The sequence below is a fragment of the Oreochromis niloticus genome, linkage group LG6, assembly GCF_001858045.2.
Source record: "Oreochromis niloticus isolate F11D_XX linkage group LG6, O_niloticus_UMD_NMBU, whole genome shotgun sequence".
Classification (NCBI taxonomy): domain Eukaryota; kingdom Metazoa; phylum Chordata; class Actinopteri; order Cichliformes; family Cichlidae; genus Oreochromis; species Oreochromis niloticus.
The window spans coordinates 15,100,327-15,124,545 of record NC_031971.2 but is presented as its reverse complement, the minus strand read 5'-3'; the positions used below and the strand labels follow the sequence as shown (position 1 = coordinate 15,124,545).

Genomic DNA, 24,219 nt, shown 5'->3' with positions numbered 1-24,219 from the left:
TTTGTGAATAATGGATCTCACTGTGCTTCACTGGTGTCCCAAATCCTTAGAAATAGCTTTGTAACCCTTTCCAGACTGATATATGTCAATAACTTTGTTTCACAGCTGTTCTTGAGTTTCTTTAAATTGTGAGTTTGTTGAGATCCTTCAGTTCCTTTAGTTTGCTACCTCTCTTTATTAGACAGGTTCTATCTAAGTGATTCAACAGGTGTGACAGTAATCAGGCCTGGCAGTGACTAGTGAAATTGTACTCAGCTTTCAAAAAAATTTGATTAATTACAGTTCATTCTTGATTTAACAAGAGGGACAGTTATGATTTCATATAGAGGTATCTCATAGATTTTCCTTTTCCCCTAAAAAATTAAATCATAAATTTAAAGATGAATTTTGTATTTACATCTCTTCTAAGTAGGACCACGAAGGAAACAAAGTTAAACATTTCAAGGGGCTTTATCCATAACAGCATCCTGTTCTCTCTCTACCAGAGCCTGTGGCAAACTGGCTAATGTACAGGACAGCCAGCACAGTCTGTGGGAGTGCTGTGAAAACACAGCATGGTGTGAGGCTAAAGCCAAAACTTAACATTAAAAAACAAAAATAGTCATTTTGAAGCACCTCCAGTCCTTTATCTTCTCTATCTGAAATACTGGCTAGCAGGTAGCTGAGCCGCTCTGGAGGTATAAAATAGGTCATAAGGCAGCAGCTCCGCGGGCAAACCGTGAATCACCGCTCAGGCTGATGGAAGGAGGCACTGTATCCGAGCAGATGATGGTGGAAGCGATGCAGCAAATGATAATCTCATCCGATGCGATCAACAGTGGGTACAGTGAAGCATCTCGTGCGTGAACACTGGCCCGGTTTCATAACCATGGCAACCGGAATCCCCTCGCGCCTCAAAAAGGGGGGCGTTTCTCCTCCTAGCAAGTAGAAAACAGGCTCTCCATCGTCCCTACACAAACCGACACTCTGCGAGCTTTTACTTCATGATGACGGTTTATTTTCGAGCCCGAGCGGCGTTTAAAGTCCCTACAGAGCAGGTTTTGGCGTTCAGTGTCATTAGGACGACGGCACAGGTGAAAACTTTTCACACGTACAGTGGCTGTTGTCCCACACGGACACCGCATCGTCCCCCTCCTCCCAAACAGGTGACGATGCGCCGAGGGTGATTATTTATATCCCCGCTCACAGCGTGTGACTATATGACCCGTTTATGTCCCCGGTGTGCAATGGCAGCAGGCCCCGGAGCGTCTCTGAGCCCCCCTCTCCTCACTTACCTCTATCCATTTCTGAGCCTCCCGACAGGCTGGTTCGGGATGGTGCTGCTCCAGCGGCTCCTGCTCCCGCGGGGCATTCGGTGAATCTCCAGAGGCAGCGGGGCTAGCCATCTCCGGACAGGCCGAGACCAAAGCCGAACGATACGGTGATACGTGATATGTGATAAGCCTCCCTTCAGATGGTCTGTGTCCGGAGCCCGTTATGTTCGTCCTCGCGCGCTTCCCCCACAACTCCGCGCTCAGTCACGGCGGGTCCTCTCGTGCTCCGCGCGAGCTCTGCGCAGACTGTGGCGCAGAGACAGAGAAGCGACCCCTCGCGAAACACGAACCAGGCGCTAAAAATAATAACGACTCTTTTCCGCCGAACTGCGCGAGGCTTCTGTCCTCGGCCCCCGCCGCGCGTTTCGAGAAACGTGAACGCGCAGGCAGGAATCTCTGCGGGGGAGGTCGAGATAGATAGGAGAGAGGCAGAGAGAGAGAGTGATGAGAGGGCGGGGGGCTGTACGAAGGTGACCCATAATGTGTTTGAAGGGGACTGGTCATACCTGAGCACAGGTAGACTGTAGGCTTTAAAATGTGAAGCAAAGAGCACCATAGCAATGTAAAACTGCAGTATTTAAATCACAGGCAGCTAAAGTCAGCGCGTTTTCTTGTATCCAATAGGCCTGGAGCCACACACGGGTACTTATGGTTCACATGTTCGCAAATTTCTGTGCGAAATTTCATACCAAATTGTCGTCTAAAATTCAAGCTAAGCTTTGAGATTTTAAAAATGAGTGCGGGATTTTATTTTTATTCAGTCTGAATGCCCTTTTATCATCTCCAATTATTCACAAAATCAGATTTGTTTGGTATGACTCTCCAAAACATGATATAATCAAGATACAATACCTTTAACACAGTTGATAACACTCTTTAGTTGAATATTGTAACAATATTGAAGTCTGTCCCATAATTAATGACATGACATCATGTATATGTTAAAAAAAAAAAAAAAAAAAAGCACTAAAAAGATCTCCGCGGGGGGGGGGATTGCAGGATAACAGGTTCTTGCGCCCCCCCCACACCAGGTTGTCCTGCTTCAGACTCCTTTTTTTTTTAAAAAGTCAAGAACCTGTGAGCTCCAGTCCCAACTCCACCAGGTGTCTGGTCAGAGTTAAGTTGAGCTATAACTTAAATTAAGTTGCCTGTGTTGGAGTTTAACACACACAGACTAAAAAGAATGGATTGGTCATGTGTAACTATCAGCACTGGTGATAACAGCGGTTTCAGATCACTGAGCTTAAATGTCTTTTTCGGCTGGCAGGTCAAACCAGTTATGTTTGATGCAGTGACCTGTTCAGAAAGACATTCTAAGTAAGAAATAAATGCAGTATTTCCGCTCTAACTGCCTGAGTGTACTGTCATACTCCTTTGTTTATTATCAAAGCATGAAATGTTGCTCGTGCCAGTATGCTGCCTGCTCACCTGCAGCACAGACTGTCTTATGTAAGCACAATGATGAGGTGCTATAGACAGCTCTTTCCTCCTCCAGTTTCAACCTTTTGAAGTTGGACAGCAGCCAAGTGCAGTTCAGGATGAGCCTGAGGTTGTTTAACCACATCACAAGACAAAAGTTTCACTTTGTGTGTCAGCTAAAAGCATGTAATGTTAGAGTAATGGCAGGGACAGAAAAGTTCTCAGCAGTAGTTGATTTCCCTGTACGGTTTTCTTAAAGATACCCAATGGATATTAGGAGACAGGACAACAGGACAAGGAGACAACAGTTGCTTTATTATATTCCCACAGCAGTATTAACAGTATAACGACAGCAACATAGGATTTGAAAGTGCAGAAAGGTAAACAATTCAAACACAGCCAGACACCCAGCACTGCACAACAACCAACATACAGTAGCACTTCAGATGGTCCCTACTTTACTTTGGAAGTTGCATTATCTGTTAAACTGGCACAGTAAGGGTATATGCGTTTGATCATTTGTGGATCCTTAGGTTTTTAAATAAGGTGCCTGTTAATTTTTTGAACAGCAATTAACTGAACTGATTTGCGATCACACTAAACTCAAGCTTATCAGAAAGAACAGTTTTCCAAAGATGTTTCAAAACAGTGAGAAGGTTTCTTCTTTGCTCTAAACAATGGTTGATTATTCCTACAGATACATTTGGGCTATTCAGCGGAACATCAGATTAAGAACTCAACCACACAAAAACTAAAGGGCTTCAGAAACAAAACTTCCCTCAACATCTTTTGTCTCATCTGTCACACTTGTTGGCACAAAAGGTATTTTAACATCAGTCTTCTGAGTTTGACACAGATGCAGTGGAAAAAAACTTGCAGACATGTGCACACAAGCAGTGGTAATGACCACATGCTGTACAGATTCACAGCTAAACCACATTAAACTGTATGGACAGGCTTGTACTGTTAGTGTCTGCAGAACAAAGGGCTCTGATTGTGTTTGTGTACATGTGTTAATGCTAAACAAGGCTTTGTTCATGAAATAAGAGAAATGTGGAAACAATGTGCTTTAGTGCATAGTGTCTGCAGATGTATGTGCACACAGGTTGCTTGTTGATTGTTTGCCATGTGAACGCTCCAGGACATTTTGGTTTACAATTTGCTCAATTTGGTGTCCTACTGAACATCTTAATTCTGACAGAGAGCCACCGCAGAGAAGCGCACTTCACCTTTCTCCCTCTCCATAAATCCACGGCACACTTTGGCTGCATCCTAGATATGATCAAAAGATGACATGTCAACTAATTATTCAAAACTTTATCCACTATATTTAATCAATACATCAAGTAATTTTAAAATGGGAGTGCACCATTCAGAATATGAGGAGAGACTGTCCTAAAGTTGTGCATTTGTGTTAATGTTTATTTTACTGCTGATATTTTCATATTTTAGTAGGTCTGGGCAATATCACTGATGTAAATGGCCTGATAATGAGGTCTAGTGCTGCTAGTTAACACAGATCCATGTTAAGTTAAATTGAACCAGTTTAGGGAAATTCATCCTCTGAATGTTTCAACAGCATTACATGCTGTGCACGTAGGTAGCTCTGAAAGCAGCAGTCTAGCAAGTTCTACTTCATAGTGGAATGAAGGTATTCAACTTCCTAGTAGCTGGGTGATTTTAAAACAATACTGTGGTATTAACTGGGAACTTGTTGAGCATTCGACACCATTGCCAGGTGCAATACTGCCATCCTCTGGTAGTAGTAATGCATTACAAGCAGATGTTCATAAAAACAAACCAGCTTGTTGCACTTCAATTAAATTGAAGTGCAAATTCTTACTTTAGAGGCAAATCTTTTACCACAACTAGTTCTCAATAAATTACCACATTTAATGATGCGGTTTTTATCTCACATACACGTGGGTTTGCCTTGTGATCATTTGCTGCAATCATAAATAGTCCAATTAAAATTTAAGAAGCAAATGAATAATTGCAAAACTCACATTTTTGCATTTCCTTGCCAGGTTATGTGATATTTAACCTCATTTTAAATGACTGCAATTTGTATATCAGATATACAAATTGACTCAGCCCAGTTTGACAGACTCGCTCATTCACACTCCCTCTCCATTTTAATACATGACTCAGTTGATATGCAAAGAACAATGACTGTTATTTTCAGTTTGTAAACGTTCAAAAACTGAAAATAACAAACTGAAAAGTTCAATAACTGGATATACATACCATTACAAAGGACTCCTCTTTGGTAGGACCGTGGTTCACTGGTCCATTTATTTTCCCATCTTGAAATAGAAATAAGATATTAGAATCCACAATGTAAAACAAATACAGGGACAGTAACTACAGGATTGTGCATGGGGCCAAATTCTTACCAAATTCATACAGCTGTCCATTTACATTGACAAAGGCAATAAAGTGGAAGTTGACTTTATCGGCTTCTGGCTGTGAAGGTTGAGACAGAATGAATAACTTCGAAAAAAGCAAAGATACCATAACAACTACTTCTGTTTAAATATATAGTCTGATCTCTTTAATAACCCGCACCCGATCTCACATGTGGTCTATAACAATGTACTTGCCTTGAAGCTAATGAAATAAAACTTGAGACTCAAACTGATCAGCTCATAACAGCAATTTCAGTTGTCCAAGTTGTCCAACACAGGTCTAACATTGACATGCATCACATGTGTTTGGTCTGAATGTGGTACAGTGTGTTGATGTTGTGGTAAAATGCCTTACCCGACACTGGCCTTGTGCAGCAATCTCATTGTGAGCATCAAAGATTGCCTAAAAGGGGGAAAGAACGTGCAAGATGTAACTAATGAAACATAATACTTCCATTTAAAAAAAAAAAAAAAAAAAAAGTAGCAGGGCAGTCAAACAAGTTTGAAAGGTTTTTATAGTGTTTTGTATACAAGTGAACCTACTAGATCTAAAGAAAATTTGGTAGTATGTGGCGCCCCCAAGTGGCCTTAAAAAACCAATTCCATTATGCAACATTCTAGAAATTCTAGGCCATTATATTCACTCATTTTCACTTTACTACAACTTTGCTAGCAGAGGCTAGTCTCAGATATGACACTGAAATATAAAGACACATACACTTATGTGACATTAAAAATGTTAATATAGCATTTTTTATATACACAGAGGACAAGTCATTTCAAACTTTAAAACTTTAAAATGGACAGTTGCAAGTTTCCCTGTACAATTGATCTGATTTCAGGTCAGATGAGCCCCTTATACAATAATACTTTGCCATTACATTTATTTGGTTGGCCGACACAAGTATACTACAGACAGACTATTGTACAAGTTATCTAATATTCCTAGATGTGAAGACTTTAGGATAAAAAGATTCAAGTTTTTTTTTATTTTAGTTTGTCCAGCAATTAGACTTTGATGTCAATGTCTCTCAGCAGTCCCAATAATCTCCATTATTTGATGGACTCCAGTTATCTAGATTGATTGTGGACTTTGGGAGGACCAGGAAACCCTTGACCCCTGTTTCAATCCATGGTCAATGTGGACATTGTGGAGGACCATAAATACCTTGGAGTACACAGACAATAAACTGGAATGGGTTAAAAACACCACTGCACTCTACAGGAAGGGCTAAAGTCGTCTCCATTTTCTTTCAATATCTTTTCGACAATGCTCAGGATTTTGTTGCATGCAGGGGCAGCAGGTCAAGGGTCGCAGATGCCAACAGACTCAAACTGATCCGCAAAACCAGTAATGTTGTGGGAACGGAGCTGGACTCCCTTAGGGTGGTGTCTGAGAGGCGGATGTTGTCCAAGATAAGGACAATGCTGGATAATGCCTCTCACCCACTCCATGATGTGCTGGCTAGTCACAGGAGCACATTCAGTGAGACACTGAGATTACCAAAAAGCACCACTGAATGACACAGGAAATCATTCCTGCCCATCTCCCTCTACAACTCCTCCATATAATACAATGTGCACACTGCAATAGTTACACCCATGGCACATGCTTTACAGTAAAATAACAAATGACAAAGTTCCACAGTTTAGAGTTTAATGTCAATCATATATTTCACCTCTGTAATATTCTTGATATTTATTATTGAGCGATTTGTATATATTAGAGCCATTTCTTCTTTGTAAACTTTGTAATGTATGTATCATTATTATTTAATTAGTTCAGTATGTTACTGTCTTTGAGCAACCATAATCCTAATTTCCTTAGGGGTTAAAGTACTGATTCTCATCTACCAAATCAGATTTATTATAGACTAATTTAACTGCACTTTACCTGGTTTTTCTCCAGATGTTTGGCACGGTCATCAGGAGACATATTTGCTGTCTCATCCAGAAATTTCTTCAAGGCAGAGGCACCATCTGAAAATGTCAACATTAGCTTAGATACCAGGAAGATTGATTATGCACATCAAGCTGAATCATGGGGTAACAGCACTTTTTTCTCTCCCTCTTTTTTTTTTTAACCTTTCATTTAGTATACTTCCTCTATGCATTTTAAAGAAACAGATTTGCAAAGTCCAGTAGGAAAAATTTCCACAGGCAGAATTATTTTAGTCACCAATTTAAATATTTATTCACACAACATGTTCAGTTGGTGTGCCAGATCACTTTTGTACTCACCAAAAGTCATTTTGTCTTTGTTGTTGGCCACAGCATGCAGCAGGGCGATGGTGCCACAGGAATTGACTGCTGTCTGCTTCAAGAAATAAGCCTCAGAACCTCCTGAAACCTTATCAGCTTGCTGAGCTCTGAAAGACTCATGCTGCCATACAGGGGGGGGGAAAGAAAGAAAAAAAAGCATGTCATCATCAGTCTGATAATACGGTGCAGTGGGTCTACCACTTAAAATGAGCCGAGTCAGGAAATCTCAACCATCAAAAAAAAAAAAAAAAATCCCATTATTGTTTTATTAACTGCAGTATGTTTAAACTGTTTAGAATGTGTAAAAATATTAAATATTAAACATTTGCATTCAAAATTATAGTAGTGACAGCATCTGCTGATTCATTTCCTCGGTGCCATCTCTCTCTCACTCCTCTACCCATCTATACAACAGGAGTTTTTTCTATCCATGCCCTCCCTGCATCTCCGCGTCACCCCACTCGATACAGCTCGACCCACCCTTCCAGGAAGTAGTCAGCGCCACCACCCTAGCCTAGCGTTACCTGTTGCGTTAAGGGGAAGAGCAACATCAAGGCACAGCACGGCTTCGGCACGGAGGAGAGCTGCTCACCCTCCAGCCCCAGCACGTCGACGAAGCGCCAGCTTTCACCAACGCCCAGCTTTCCCATCATCTGAAAGGCACAACGATGACGGAATAAAGAACAAGTCCCCAACAGTTGCACACTAGCAGACGATGCTCTCAGAAGCTGCTCAGAGATGCTGCGTTATGCTGGTTCACTCAGGCCACACCCTTTAGCCCAGACACTGGGACAGCCGCGGGAAGGATGCTGCTGTCCGTTAATATGGGATCACGGTCAAACTCTTGTTAACCCCGATATTTCTTTTTTAGTATCAATTAACACTTTTACCTAGATAGTTGGCGATGCAACTACACCTCTACTGGTATACTGGTGCTTCGTAGTGGCCTGGTGGCGTTTCGATGCTGGAAACACGCTAACAGCCTTCTAAACTAATTAGCCCCTGTGAAACTTACCTGGCGGTTGGGTCAATGGTTACTAACACGTCGCCATTACTCGGCGGCTAATGTTTAATTTCATACGCACCTTGTTCAGCATCTGAAACGACAAAAACAAACGAAAAAAGACAGCGGTAAGACAAAAGTCTGCTATCTTTGAAAGCATTACCGTTGTAATTAAGCACACATTTACCTACCTCCGGATTGATTTCCATCGGGGTCCACTCCATCGTTGCTAAAGTTCAGCTAACACTTTCCTATTTCAATCTGCTATCTCGACTACAGCAAACAGCCGCGCGTGTACCCCTATTTATCGCTGCTGGTCATACCACTTACCGACAGACGCGGGGGTGGGCCCAGAGCAAATAACCCTCGGTGCACAGATTTAGCAAACTACCTGACAAATATCAGACAGACTTAAACGCCAGATTTAACGTTTTACACGCCCGAATACCAAAGTAAATCTCAGAAAGAACTTTACGTTTATAAAAGTAGATATTCATGAAATGACACCTCTAAATACGAGATCATTCCGAGTAAATCGCGTTCTTTCTAGAAAGTACGTGTGACGTATTGATCACCCTATCAACAATACTTGTGCAGCCTCTAACACTTAAATAAGATTTAAACTGCAGCCTTCTTATACCTGTTCAACGTTTTTGCCATTTGCACTCCTGTGTACTGCACATGCGACAAGCTAACAGTCACAGCAATATTAATTATATTTATTTGTAGTGCACAGACTACGTTTATTCCCCTTTTGTAGTCCTTGTTTCCACAGACCACTTAAGAGAAAACTGGAAACAGATTTTTTTCCTATAATTCGCAATGTTACATGACAATAATAATCAACGTGGAAAAAGTCAGTATGAAGAAATAATACTTTTTCAAATAACCGTCTTTAAAATAAATAAATAACCAAAGCTAAAATGTTCAAATGTATTCCCATACCTAAATACTATTATTCTGGTCTCTTTACCAGAGAGAGTTATTATTATTTAGCCTTTCTCCTTTAAAAACAGCCACTTATTAGTAACTAAACAGCATATTTACATATGAAATGAGGCTAGGACTTTATGGCTTGTAGTAAGTAAAACCTGAATTGATAAAACTTGTAATCACATGTTGTGCCACACCTAGAACTGGATGGTTAGTCTGAAAAGTGTTTTTCTTACAACAACAATCTCAGTGTTTTTACTTGTATGAAATCTTTGTGTGCAATGTCCTTGAAAATCTGATTTTTTATTTCCTTTTTTTTCCCCAAACATGGGGTTTTCTGCTTCAGGATAATGTATTTAACTATTCATCTGCTTGTGTTTTTGTTCTTTAAATAATATTAAATTATTATAATTGTTACTATAATAATAAAGAAGAAAAGCTCTACAGACTTTAGTTGCTAAATATGACCTTAGCCCAGGGTTCCAGTGGGATTGTTTCCTTGAGTCTGCTTTTCTGCATCTGTTTGCTTCCTTTGGTGTGATTCTGGCCTATATGCCTGTGTTAGCACCTGATTGTTTATGCAGGTACTTGTCTGTTTAGGTGAGACTAACCTGCTGAGTAAATTGTATGTGCATAGGTGTATAGTGTCGTTTTCTCCTGCCTTCCACCTGATGGCACAATAACATAAGAGATGAATGTAATGTCAACATTACATTACATACATTACAAGTACACTTGTGCATATGAAAATTTTACTTGATGAAAATATGTTGTTTCCTTCATACTGCATAGTTCATGAATCATCAGCTAAACTTCTTCACACTGGTAGAAAGATAGAAAGACTGCCTCCGTCTGTGTGCCTTTTGTGTTTCATTTGTAGTAACTTCCTGTTGTATTTTGGTAACTGCTGTTCCTTGTGGGTCTTCCCATATTTTACTTCCTCTGTGTTTGTTTTCCTTCGCTATCAACTCCACATTCACTGGATTAACCTGTAGTTATGGTCCTTATTTGTAGTCCTATTTTCTCCTCTGCAAGTTGTTGGCTAACCAGTTTTACTGCCTGTGTTGTCCTTCTGGTTCCGTCTGTTTCGGTTTTGCTGATTTTAGTTACGTTTTCCTGAGCATGAAAGCTCAGCTTGTGTTCATCAGTGTGCTGCCTAGTGTGTCCTGAAACTGGGTTCTTTAAGGTACTTGCATGTACGAATGCACTGTGGTTACAGCATGCATGTTTTATTAATGGAGAATGGACTTTAAAATACACCCACTGGCCACGCCATGAGGTGCACCTGTTCAGCTGTTTGCTAATGCAAATATCTAATCAGCCATTAAAATAATATACATAGAATGTTCAGACTCCTTTGGGCTGAGAGTAAGAAAAAGGTAACTTAAATAACCACTCATCTCAACCAAAGTATATAGAAGAGCATATTTAAAAACGTAAACCACTACAGCAGCAGAAGACCATACCGGGTACCACATTGTATGGTAGGGTCAGAATTTGGCCTAAACAACATGAAGGAATGGCTCCATCCTGTCTTGTATCAATGATTCATACAGGTGGTGGTGGTGCAAGAGTGTGTGGAGGGGAAAATGTTATTGGCACGATTTGTGCCCTTAGTGCCAGCTGAGCATTGTTTAAATACCACAGCCTGAGTATTGTTGCTGACTATGTCCATCCCTTTGTGTCCACAGTGTACCCATCCTCTGATGACTGCCTATAACAGGATAATGTGCCATTCAAAAAGCTCAATTCATCTAAAATTAGTTTCTATAACATGAACAGTGAGTTTATGTATTAAATGGCCGCAATCATCAGATCTCAATTGGACTGATTGTTGCTGGATGTGGTGATTCAAATCATGAATACACAGCTGAAAATCTGCAGTAACTGTGTAGTGCTATCATGTCAACATGGAGCAAAATCTCTGAGGAATGTTTTCAGTACCATGTTTGAATCTATGCAGTAAAAAAACAAGGCAGTTGTGGAGTCAAAAGGGGGTCTGATCTTTGGAATGTGTACCTAATAAAGTGTTGCAGTAAATGAGTGTACATTGTACTGAACCTACAAAATATATGTTTTATTCAGGCAGAATGGATTTTAAAAGTATGTTTTAATCAGATGTGACGATGGAAGTCACCTGAGGGAAGGGTGGAGATTTCATGTGGGTGGGCTCACAGGTCAGACTGAAATGGGTAGCTGGTGATATATTCTATATGTTTGCATCCATTTGTCCGCCTGCCTGTGTCGATGGCATATTTACCTGTGGGTTTAAAAGGGGAAAGCAAGAGTATATAGAAAATCCAGTAGAAGAGGACAGAAGGAAGAAGAAGTGAAAAGAGAAATCGGATACATTTGGATGCTCCTCATATTTGTGGAATATTCCTCTGATCACACTCTGGAGGCTTGAGTTAAGACCTTCATTCTTGGAACTTCCATCTTCTTCCATTTGATCTTGAAGAAATTTGACTGAAGCTATTATTTTTTTAGTAACTAGTGTCTGGGCCTCACAGGATGGTCACATCTTCCAGAATACAAGGAAAAACCAAATAATTACCTGTAGACAACAGAATAAGACCCTAACACTGTTACTGTACATCACCATAACTCTAAGAGGCAACAGTTTCAGACAGCGGTCTGTCCATCCTGGTGCATACTTGCTGAGATGAATGGTGTACCTCCTTTACGAGCAGGTTGGGGATGGAGCACGGTGGTGTACTGTTGTATCTTTGCCTCGCTCAGCATGCTGTTGGCTCTGTTACTCTGGTTCTTACTCAGAGAGTTACAACGCCTCAGAGGCAGAAAGTGACAAACACGGTGTGATGTACACCTGCTTCCAAAAGTGGATTGTTTTCATTGTTTTTTAATTAATGTGATCAATTTATGAATTGTGGTATAATATTTAAAATATATTAGGTGTCTTTAAATAGTAATTCAAAATAGTATGTTTACTGATGCATGTTGTATTCGTAGTATGTTTGCATCCACACGTGGATGCTGTCAGTCTGATTACAGTTTTATTAAATGTCATGTCTGGCATTCCAGGAGCGATTCTGCTCATAGTGTTCATAAATGTATGATTACTTCTAGACCTCAGCTGGATGAGTGCAGAAGTGCAAAGAATCCAGAAAAATACAAAAAAACCCCAAGATTTTTAGATGAAGTTGAGAGTTGCGTTGTGAAGACAACCACGCTGGTGCACTGGTTAGAACTGTCGCCTCACTGAAAGAAGACTCCTCCAGCTAACTGGGGCCTTTCTGTGTGGACTTTGCATGTTTTCCCAGTATCCGTGTGGACATTCTCTGGGTGCTCTGTGGGTTTTCCCACAGTTTGTGATTCTAAATTGGCCAATTTAGCTGTGAATGTCTGTCTGTGTTAGCCCACCTTTCTCCCTGTCACAGCTGGTATAGGCTCCAGCTGCCCCCATGACCCTAAATTGGATAAACTGATGGATGGATGGAGCATTTCAGAGCTCCCAATAGCCAGAGTCACAAGCAAATGTGAATGGGTGAAGCTCTCAGAACTTTTCTGATAAACTGATGCTTAAAGTCGTCCTCCAGTTAAAAAATTCTTTGTACCGACTATGTTAATGCTAAGAAAATTGGGATGTTTGACCTTCACGATGCAGAACGGTGTGTGTGAGATTTACTACTGGCAATCTGTTAGAGTCATGCTGAAGGGGAAAGTTTTTATTCCTGTAATACCTGGACATACCGGCAGCATCTATCATGACATCTCAGAAAAAGCCATGGTCCCACATGCAGTTCATATACAAGTGTGATGTTGGAAATTCTGTATTTCTATTTACCCATTTAAATGTGAAAAATCAACTCTTTATTTCTCGTAAATTGTGTTTATAATAAAAGCTTTCAGTCGTGTGCGGTGGTGTCAAAATCTGCATAAATCTAACCCACATAACTCGTGTTTTTTTAACAGGCAAACACACACCTCTGTCTGTGTGTATAGCTTCTTTGTTTGAATCGATCACTCGCTCTCAGTTTACTTGGTAAATTATTGACATGGCATGAAGATTCCCAACATTCCAAAGCAGAAGGCTACTAAATGAACAGCATTCATGATCCTAATGATACAAATCAAATCCATATATGTGTTTCAGTGGTGACGTTCTTTATTGGTCACATTTTTTTCACGGTGACAGCTATGTTTCTGTCAGTCTCCCCTGATAGGGGGAGATGGGGCATGAATACCTGCCCTTCTGTTAAAGTTCACCCGTGTTTATATAGGTTGAAGCATCAAACAGTAGCGATCAATTACCTCTGGCACCTTTTGTTCTGTCTCTCTGTTAAAATTAAACTACCATAAAAATGAAAGTTTTTTTTTGCAAATGTGCAAACTTACAAATTCAGCAGAAGATGAAATAATCATTTCGCCCAACGTATCTTCTGACATCAAGTCATGAAAATAAACACGTGACGGAAGCATTATAACGGAAATGGACTAGAAGCTGTAACTTGTAAACACTGTGTAGTGCTGCAGATCATTTTTGTGAAACATCCCCTTGCCACGTTCACACTTATAATTTCCACCAGGATGTAATGGACATGAAATCAGAAGAAGGTGGAGGGAACCACGCCTTCTGGCTAAACCAACAACTAAGCATCTGTTTGCTTACACAGAAACTTTATAATATGTAATGTCAGTATTGTATTTTCAACTTTCTCTGCTTCTCCAAGTACTCCAGAAGGAGCATGTTAGATGCAAAATATCGCACCTCCTCTTATAAATCATAACACGCAGCATGAAATAAAGAGAAAGACCCTTGTCCTCCTTTCCCTGTTAGCAGCTCAACCACGTAAGAAAACGACATTTCCCAGAGTGCTCAGGGGCAAGGCAGCCCCGGTGCCCGTGAGCACTGGGGTGTGGCTCACTCACTCACGCGCATAGTTTTTCCAAGTGAGCTTCAACTGTCTTCTTCTCCTCCTCACTTCGCTCTCTGCTCGTCTGTCTGTCCGTCCTCCGAGCTCCATTTCACAGCTGCGGCTCATCGGTAAGTTCCTCTCGGGTGTTCACTCTCACTTATAGGAAACCTATAGAAAGTTCCGTTGCATCCACCAGGTTGTGCCAAGGTAGGTATCCCGGATAAAATCTGTTTCCCCTGCGTCCGGAGCATTCGCTGCGAACGGAGAGCAGATCCAATTTACTCCGCCTCCATTACAGCCAACTAGACATGGAAGTAGTGTTTTAGTTTTGTGAAAAAGTGAAAAATGAGTGTCGTTACATTACCGTTCAGTTTGAGGGTTACAACAGAAAATGATATATTTATTGTTCTCGCGTGGACGGGATTATTTCAACAAACTGAGGACTTTTTGCCTGATAACTATTTGTATCCTCCTGTAACTTTACTGAATAAAGAGCTAACATCTCCAAAATTACAGGAGTAGTTATTCATTATAAGAACTGTTTGTGAACTAAAGAGACTATGGGAAACTGTTTGTCCGTGATTTGGAGACCCCAGCTTGTGCTCCCGACGCCGGGGAAACAAATTCTGTCGGGGATACTATATAACTTGGCACATCAGGGGCACAGCCGGACCCCGTCTCCAACTGATGATAAAAGACTTGTAGTCTAGATAGCTGCTGCTGTATATACCGTACAGTAGAGCAGGAAACCCTAGCGGAGATGATTAGGGATGAGTTAATTACAGTAGAAAGTTTACCGGAAATAAAGAGTTTGTTTCGTCTCCTTGCCTGATAACATTTGTTTCTCTCCAACAGATCTGCACTTTTTTCCTTTCGTTGGAAAAACAAACTTAAAAGACTGTCAAAATGGTGAGTCCTTTCCACTCCACTCATTTCTCAGGTGTCAGCGCAAATAAACGCGCAGAACTGAATATAAAATGCTTGCTGATTAATCAGATTTTGCAGAAGTCTCGAGGAATAAAACCGTTATTTATGCAAATGTTTGACTCACTGGCTTTTAGCCGGCAAACGCCTGGACAACGCCCACTGTATGAAACTTTATATAAGGTTCTCGGTGAGCGTTGTTGTTGTCGGGAGACAGCAGGTTAACCTTTGACACTTTTACAGTTTGTATTGAACCTTAAACATCGTGAAACAGTAAAAGTTAGATCGGTTTTTATATGCGTGTTTTGGGTGTGCGCGCATGATCGTGAGGCTGGAGAGAAATCTCATTTGAGGAAGTTTGGTGTATGACTCATGTGGGCTCTGCTCCATTCGGGTGGGTCTCCTCTGCGTTTTTCCACATCTGGTCCGGAGTTTAAAGCCAGCCTCCCCCTCTTAAAGGGGAATTTCTTACTTTTCAGCAGGGTTGAGTTACTAAAAAAGTTTTTTTTTTTTTAAATGTCATCAGCTGTGCTGATGTTCCTTTCCTGACAGTTTAGTCTGAGAGCGTGTTTACTATGAAGTGCTAACAAAACGTTTGAATAGGTCTTTCTTAGAGAAGCATTTCTACTATGTGTGCATTCAGATCTGATATATGTAATATTATCCCTGTCAACAACAGACCTCTACTATTCTCCCAACACACCTGTTTGCTTTCCTGACGAGCGTGGACTTTATATTGACTCACACACTTGCACACAGTGCTGCTTCTGTAAATACTTAACTACAGCACATAATGTGGATCCCACAACAGATCCACTGTATAATCCTGTTTGCACAAAGAAAAGAAAATGATCTCCAAAAGTTGATTCTGTTCATCTGGACGTAGCGTTTTGTGGGAGAAACGTTTCGTCACTCATCCAAGTGACTTCTTCAGTCTCAGCTGACTGCAGGTTTCCCCAATCTTATAAACAGTACATTTGCATAATGACTGAAACCAGCCCACTGAAGGAACAATGGGCTGGGAGGTCAGTTCCTTAAGCTTAATTATGCAAATTCTCATGACCATTGATCAACAACCACTGACCAAAACCCATTGATCAAAGACCACTGATCAATGGCCATGAGTACCATTTACAGAGAGTTGGGGAATGGCTGCAATCACAACATTGTAAGATGGCGAAAGATGTACCCTTAGGCCCCCTCCTCGATTCAGAGATGGTTTTTCCCTTTTCACGTAAATGGCCTCCTTGACTCTCCGCTCAAACCAGCGTTCCTCCCTGTCCAAGATGTGTACATCCTCATCCTTGAAAGAGTGTCCACTGGCCTGTAGGTGTAAATAGACTGCAGAGTCCTGGCCTGACGAAGTAGCTCTTCTGTGTTGTGCCATCCGCTTCGCCAGAGGTTGTTTGGTTTCCCCGATGTATAAATCCTGGCAATCCTCCTGGCACTTAACAGCGTACACTATGTTACTCTGTTTGTGTCGCTACGTCCAGATGAACAGAATCAACTTTTGGAGATTTACTTACCTGCATGATTGAGCATGCATCAAGATGAAAAAATGAAATGATGTTTCATTTAGTGAGCTTTTGAATTAAAGATGGAATAATAATGATACGTTGCAACTTGGATTGGGTATGAGGTTAGAGCTGTAGTCGTGATCACCGGAGCTTAACTCTGTTGACAGCATTTGCACAGGTAACAATAAAAGAACAATAAAATGGTACGTAATGGAGGACATCCTTTTGCAAAAGCATTGCTAGGTGGATTGTGTACAGTCTCCATGGCAACAGCAGCCAATGAAGAAGGATGGTAAGTAATAAGATATGCTTTTAAGGAGAGACGCCAGCTGTGATGCCCTGTGGTGTTTACATACATCCCAACGCCCTCAGGTCATGCCTGGACCCGCTCAGGGGAATCAGTGCATCACTTGCTACAGACTCCAACCCCTAACATTCCAGTCTGAGGGACGTGCATTGTGTTATGTTGTTGTGGTCTAAATACCTCCTTGTGCAGCTGTTTGTCCGAGGAGCCACGTTGGATCAGTATTTGCTTGATTGGATGATTGGATGCGTGTCATTTTGACATTCCTTCCTGCAGAAACAGACAAAATCCTGGTTGTTAACAGCGACTTTTGTGTTCTAGACCTCTGACTTTTTAAAATTCCTGATTTTGAGGGTCAGAATTCCAGAAGCATTCCAGTAGTTTTCCTCTCTAAACTTTCCTCTGATTTTTATGTGCGAGGGAGTGTCTGGAATCAGTGCATTGTTGTTACAGAAAGGGTCTGTTTTACTAAAAATCAATGTTAAAGTCAAGCTGTAAGTCATTAGGTTAATTTAGTACATCATTACAGGGGGAGGGGATGTCTTTTATGAGAAAAATTAAATAAAAAGCTCTGAGGGACAGTGTTTTACATATCTGCAAACATGAGACTAACGATTGATACAGTCTGTTGGCTGAGAAGAATCAGATCTACATAGTTTTGTATTAATGTGAGTACAAATCAGGAGTAGGTGTACAAAACTATGTGCCTAACAAAGTATACACATCTGACATTATTCTGTTGTATCTCACGGAGAAATGAATATTTGTGGGCTTAAATCCAGTGATTTGAATTTTTGCAAAGACCCAAAGTCCTTGATGATACTGTACATGTTAAGAATGTGCCCATATAATATCAGCAGTACTTGGTGTTAAATACACCGCACTACATTGAGAATGATAACCTTGAATATAAACAGAATATATACAACTGACGATAACAATATGTGTAATGTAATTACCATAGCTACCACTCTACAGAGAAATACTCTGCATGTGTTATTGTAGTTTTCATGGAAGATTTCGTGCTTTATCATCTATACACTCACTAACCAGTTCATTAGCTACAGCTGCTTGTTAAAGCAAATATCAGCCAATCATATCAGTGCATGTAGGATCCCTTAGGTCAAGATGACCTGCTGAAGTTCAAATTGAGCATCAGAATGTGGAAAAAAGGTGATTTAAATTGAATTTGAATGTGACATGGCTGTTTGTTTTAGATGGGCTGGTCTGAGTATTTCAGAAACTGCTAGGGTCAGAATTTGGCTTAAACAACATGAAAGCATGGTCCATCCTGGCTTGTCTCAATAGTTCAGATTGGAGATGGTGGTGTGAGGATATGGGGAACGTATTCAGCAGGATAGCACACCATGTCACAGAGCTCAAATCTTCTGAAACCAGTTCCCTTTACATGAGTTCACTGTATTTAAATGGGCTCTGCAGTCACGAGATGTCAAACCAGTAGAGCAAGATAGATGGGAAACCGACAAATGTGCAGCAGCCGTGTGATGCTGTCTGTGAATATAGATCCAAATCTCTAAAGAGTGTTTCCACCACCTTGTTGAAACTAAACTAAACTCAATGAAGGCAGTACTAGCAATGTGTACCAAAGTTGTGTGCATTTACACATATAAAGGTGCAGAAGTTGAGTGTCTCTGTGGAGAGGTAATCTGGTGCAACAGAAAGAAGAATTTTAGTCAAAAATGCTTTGGCTTTGGACAAAAGTGCAAAGACCAACTTTCTCTGTGCACATCTTCCATGTTGCAGGCCAACAGAGGAACCGTAAAACCCAGCACAAATTTCAACGCCAGTGCGGACGCAGAGGTCCTGCATAAGGCCATGAAAGGCCTGGGTAAGTTGATCATGTTTATTCATACATGCAGTTGGGAGAGCTTGTTTCGGGGAATTTCTTTCCAGTGTAGAAATCCCTGCTGTCTGGGTGGAGCATCGCACAGATAGCAGTGACTCACAACCACGTGAGCAGAGTAACTTGAGATGAGTCACTGTGAGCAAACACATCTGCTGACCTAGACTGCAGGCTGTAATTATGTGGGTTGAACAGATGTAAACATGAAACCACCTAGACAGCGAAGGACCATTGTTATGTAATTTGTGCTGCATGCAGCATATCCTGTGACATGAAGAGCTTTGCTCATGAACCGTGTTTGTTGTCACTGTAGGGACCAACGAGGATGCCATCTTGCAGCTGGTCACGGCTCGCAGCAACGCCCAGAGGCAGGAGATCAAGGCCAGCTACAAAACTCTGTATGGCAAGGTCCGAACACCTCTTGGACAGCTGTTACCTCGCTCAAGCACATCTTTCACACCTTCAGTTTAACTGTCCCACTGTTACAGCCGAGCAAAGCTGTGGGCCAAAGGCACACTGCCCCGCATTAAGCCACTCCAATCTCACTCAGACTCATTCTGCAGTCTTGGCACTTATCTATAATTCCAAATCTCTGTAATTCTTTATTACAGAGGTTTGGAATGCTCTAAAATGCGGATGATACTAAACAGAACTGAAATTGGTCATCCACAGTGCACCAGTAGTAAAAAAAGTTACAAACTACAAAAAAACCCAATTTTCCTATATTTTTATTGTTTAAATATGATTGTCTTAAATCCCTAATACCTTCATGTTAATAGATCAGCTTTGTGTATGTAAATATTTATTTATCCCTCTAATGTTGCTCTGGGTCTTTAGTCAGCGGTCTTACTACAATACACAACATCTCTGCCTGCCTGTGATTTCCTCCTACACGATCAGAAGCAACAAAACCTGGTGCATCTGCGCCTAAGGCTCTTATCTATAGCAGATGTTATGATGTCATTGCGTTGCTTAGCAACCATCTACCAACAGGCTAAAAATGACCCATTTGTATTGTTTACACCTGCAACGTGTTATAAAAATGTAATTTTAGCTTCACGACCAAGACAAAATTTTCAAAATGCATGTGTGATGTCATCGTTTTGCCTAGCAATAGACCAGAAATACTAAACTAGGGGCGTGAACTAGTTTAACAAATCTGCCATATTAACCGTAAAGGTGATGATGATATATCTGACGTGTTTACACCTGGACCCACGCTGCCAAAAACATCGAACAAACAGTCAATGAATTAGTGAAGATTAGAGTTACAGCGAATTTTAATACTGAGGGGGTTTTGCAGAAAAGGTTCACATCTACACCTCTATCACCATTAAGGTTATACAGTTAGCTGACAGTGCATTAAAATTGCAAAACAATACTGTAATGTGCAATAAACGAAGCTGCTGCTAGCTGCTGTCATGTTGGCACAGCTTGACGTAAAAGCTGAAACAACAAGCGTCATTTGGTTTAACATTAGCTTGACGTTAACACAAAGGTTTACTGAACCTTTGAGCAGAGCCAGGCTAGCTGTTCGAGCCCTAATCTGAATCTAAGTACATTGTGCAATTTTTTTTATTTTTTTGAGGTTAAGTACAATGAGGCTTCAAGGTATTTGACAATACTAGAAAGTTATCCTAGTAAAGTTTTTAGGGCACACAACTGCTTCACATTCACACTCTGGGTTTATGGTGATCCACGCCTTGTTAAAGTGCATATTGTGTCTCCACGTCAGGACCTGATAGGTGACCTGAAAGGAGAGCTGGGCGGGAAATTTGAGACGCTGATTGTGGCTCTGATGACTTCACCCATTACTTATGATGTGACATCACTTCACAATGCAATCAAGGTACGTGGGCCAGTGACAGATATAAACCGATCAGAAGTCTCACGCCCTGATCTTCATGTACAGACAGAAATTTTAGCGCCGATAGCTGCTGGAAACTCAGGCGGCATCTGTGACATTTCCCACTTTGGCCTGTAGGGGGCAGGGACAGATGAGAAAGTGCTGGTGGAGATCCTTGCCTCCAGAACATCTCAGCAGGTGAAGCAAATCGTCGCTGCCTACAAACAGGGTAACACTTGCACAGACACACACACAAGTTAGACAGTGTTTTTTCACACTGATAATGGTTTCAATATAATTTTAGTGTACTTAAAATGAAGCACATTCAACGTGCTAAGAAGTAAAAGACACCTGTTTTGATTCTTGGAGGAGACACAAATCCTTTTGGGGTCATGTGAGGGCATTGAGTATTGCAGTTTGTTTCCTTCAGAGTATGATCACGACCTGGAGAAAGATATAACGGGTGACACTTCAGGTCACTTCCAGAGACTTCTGGTTATTCTTCTTCAGGTAAATGTAATCCTCTCCTCTCCTCTCCTCTCCTCTCCTCCTCTCCTCTCTTTAATTAAAATGTTCTGTCCCTTCTCAGGCAAACAGGCAGACGGGGATCCAGGCGGAAAGCATCGAGAGTGACGCTCAGGTAGGCTTTTTAAAATATTTGATTCCTCATCATCAGCGGCTTCTTTGTTTTTAGTCTCAGGGCATGACCATCACATGCATTTGGTCAGGTGTTCAGTTAGTCTGTAAAGATGGTTTGACGACCTCTGCTGGACAACATGAGCAAAACTTCCCTTAAAATGTTGTTCAGAACAGGGCTTCATGTTGTCATGTTTTTGCTTAGAGAAAGGCCCTGTGAAGTTTTACTAGGCTCAGCTCTTTTCCTCTCTGGAGTTTTTACTGCCAAATCTGATCATAGATAGCTTAGTGAAATGTAGGTGTGATTTCTGTTGCAAATCAATTTTGTCACGTGGAAATCTCTTCAAAGTGAAGCACAGAATGATTTGGATCGGACAACAACATGCTGGGTCTAGTACAAAGACTCAGTATCAGTGCAGCAGGATCTAAGGTATTCAGGTTTGGTAGTCCACAAAAATGTGCATTCTGGACCTGTAAGACTACAAAAGCAGGATCATCTCCTGTAGAGTTTACAGTTTTCTCCTGTACTCTACCAGTTCTCCCTGTGATTTAAAAAAACACGCCTTAAATAATAACATGCTTGTGTGTCATTTTCTGTTTTTAGGCCCTGTTCAAGGCTGGAGAGCAGAAGTTTGGCACTGATGAACAATCTTTTGTTACCATCCTGGGTAACCGGAGTGCAGAACACCTCAGGAAAGGTTTGTGAATGTGGGGTAAAAACAAGAGTTTGTATGAGTGGGTGAAGACAGAGTGGTCCAGGGTGTGGACAGTGTTTGCACTCTGAAACAAATTACATCTGCAGCCAGTGATGTCAGTTATGTGTTGGCTAAATGAATATATGACAAGATTCAACTGAAGCCAGCTTTGATTTGAAGTTTCCTCTACTTACTGCCACAGGTTCTTATTTGGTCCTACACACTGTGGGTTTGAGCTTTACTGAAACAGGAGATAAGCCGTATAGCTGCACTAACGTCAGACTCACTCTAAACTTTATTTGCATTCCAGTATTCGACGCTTACATGAAGCTGTCTGGATATGAGATTGAGGAGAGTATCAAGAGAGAAACATCTGGAAACCTGAAGGACCTCCTCCTTGCCGTTGGTATGTGCTCTAGATGACTCCCTGAAGTTATTCTTTTGTCGCTTGCCCCCCCAAAAAGGAAGGCTTTATTTCAATCCTGGTAAAACAACACAACAATAAGCTAAAAAAGAAAGCATCAGCAAATGAAAAAATAATATATAGATAGAGAGAGAGAGATCATCAAAGCTTTTTTCCTATTTGGATCTTGCAAAAACCACATTTTTGTATCACATTTTAAACTGGGTCATGGCGTCATACTTGGACATCGGTTCAGTTCATCACTCAGTCTTACTACTCATAAGTACACAGTGATGAATTTCCTTTCTGTTGTGTGTTTTTTGTACAGTGAAGTGTGCCAGAAGTGTTCCTGCCTACTTTGCTGAAACCCTGTACTACGCCATGAAGGTAAGAGCACAGACAGGTTTGGCAGCTTGAAGTGAGGCTATCCGAGTCGGTGCATGTTTGCCAGTAATGGTTTAACCTGTCAAAATGGGTTAATGACATATTGGAGGCAAAAGGGCTTAATGCTTATCACTATGGAGTTATTCATGTATCTTTTACAGTTGTGCGTTGATGTTTGTGAGGTGTTTGGTCACTGCATTTTGTGTTTTCTACTCAGGGTTCAGGCACTGACGATAACACCCTGATCAGAGTGATGGTGACTCGCAGTGAGGCGGACCTGTTGGACATCAGAGCTCAGTTCAGGAGGCTGTTCGCTTGCTCTCTGCATTCGATGATCAAGGTACACACACAATATTTTTACTGCCATAGACACCTTGATACTGTTTGCCTTTTCTCCTAAATTGTGCCTGTCTTTGTTTGTTGCAGGGAGACACCAGCGGTGACTACCGTAAGGCATTACTTGCGCTCTGTGGCGGTGATGATGCGTAATCATGGCAACAATCACTAACGGCAACCACACCTGAAGTGCCTTCTTGGCCGTCGGCTCAGTGAAACAACAAGCTAACCACAAGAAACTCAAAGTCTTGGTTCCTCTCAGCAAAGCTGTGTTGTGTTGGAGAGAAAACAAATGAGGTCTTTTTATACTATGATTCTAATTCGTGTCTTTGAAAGGTAGCTAACATTTTGTCAACATTAATGCAGCTTTTATCTGCTAATATCTTCACTATACAATGAAATATTATGCTGAAGTGTCAGACTTCAATTGTCTAGTTTGCACTTTGTATGGGAGAACATGTATATCCAATAATAAATGCTTAATTTGATGAAGTTCAGTGGTGTCTCATTAATAATATTGCAGCCAGTATGCTGTTTTTTTTGTTTTTATTTTTTACATATGTATTGACCTCTCATGACCACAAGAGGGAGTCAGAGGAGTTTTGTTAGAGATGAGGTTAGCTGCTGAGCTCTGACCCTCTGTAGGCGTCTTCTTCAGCTGATAGATGGGGAAGTCACTCACTACTCAGTGTTCATCTTCAACGTCACAGAAGAGCTGCATGTTTTTATTCCCGGGCTGTACTGAAACAGCTTTGCATGATTTACAATTCTAAGTAATTCAAAATTTAAAATACTTATTTATTTTAAATTGGGCCTTGGTGCAGCCCTTCTGTTCATCCTCTGTCTGGGACAAGCTGGTTTGACTCCTCTTCCTTTAAGGCTGTCTTCCCTTTAAGCCAAGGGTGTCAAACTCCTTTTCCATTGTACGACTATAGATATAGATATGTAGATATCTATCTACATATCATTTACAACTATCATTGACCTTCAGCTAAGTCAATACCTGCATACTAACGATAAAAGTGAGAGGAATGTGCTTTTCACGCCTCAGTGTATGTGTGTGATAAAGGAGGGATTATCTCAGGTCTTGTTATG

The 24,219-nt window shown here is 41.1% G+C and overlaps 3 protein-coding genes and 1 long non-coding RNA gene across 12 annotated transcripts in view; 2 read left to right on the top strand and 2 right to left on the bottom strand.

Moving 5' to 3' along the window:
• The window catches only part of LOC100701197 (LIM and calponin homology domains-containing protein 1), a 32,711-nt gene extending 30,981 nt beyond the window's left edge, over positions 1-1,730 (bottom strand). For 4 of the 8 annotated variants that reach the window (XM_005469829.4, XM_005469830.4, XM_013274118.3 and 1 more), the window contains exon 1: positions 1,275-1,730. In XM_005469829.4, coding sequence (XP_005469886.1) covers positions 1,275-1,385 — 111 coding nt within the window. In that variant the 5' untranslated portion in view covers positions 1,386-1,730. The remainder of the gene's footprint in view (positions 1-1,274) is intronic. The other 4 variants (XM_005469833.4, XM_019360070.2, XM_005469831.4 and 1 more) reach the window with 3 other exon arrangements.
• Positions 1,007-3,201, top strand: LOC109202485 (uncharacterized). The gene is made up of 2 exons (XR_002062442.2): positions 1,007-1,145; positions 2,992-3,201. It is a non-coding gene; the product is annotated as an uncharacterized LOC109202485 (long non-coding RNA).
• Positions 3,044-8,658, bottom strand: uchl1 (ubiquitin carboxyl-terminal esterase L1 (ubiquitin thiolesterase)). The gene is given in 9 exon segments (NM_001279698.1): positions 3,044-4,004; positions 4,980-5,038; positions 5,129-5,198; positions 5,496-5,543; positions 7,035-7,120; positions 7,382-7,523; positions 7,927-8,055; positions 8,488-8,499; positions 8,597-8,658. Coding segments are annotated over 9 exon segments (663 nt in total). The 5' UTR covers positions 8,630-8,658; the 3' UTR covers positions 3,044-3,920.
• Positions 8,659-14,230: 5,572 nt separating this feature from the next.
• Positions 14,231-23,616, top strand: anxa5b (annexin A5b). Of its 2 annotated transcripts, NM_001279598.1 has the most exon segments (13): positions 14,231-14,343; positions 15,071-15,124; positions 18,725-18,809; positions 19,138-19,232; positions 20,560-20,673; positions 20,809-20,899; positions 21,101-21,180; positions 21,260-21,310; positions 21,911-22,004; positions 22,312-22,407; positions 22,733-22,791; positions 23,006-23,128; positions 23,215-23,602. In NM_001279598.1, coding segments are annotated over 12 exon segments (954 nt in total). In that variant the 5' UTR covers positions 14,231-14,343; positions 15,071-15,121; the 3' UTR covers positions 23,278-23,602.
• Positions 23,617-24,219: the final 603 nt, after the last annotated feature.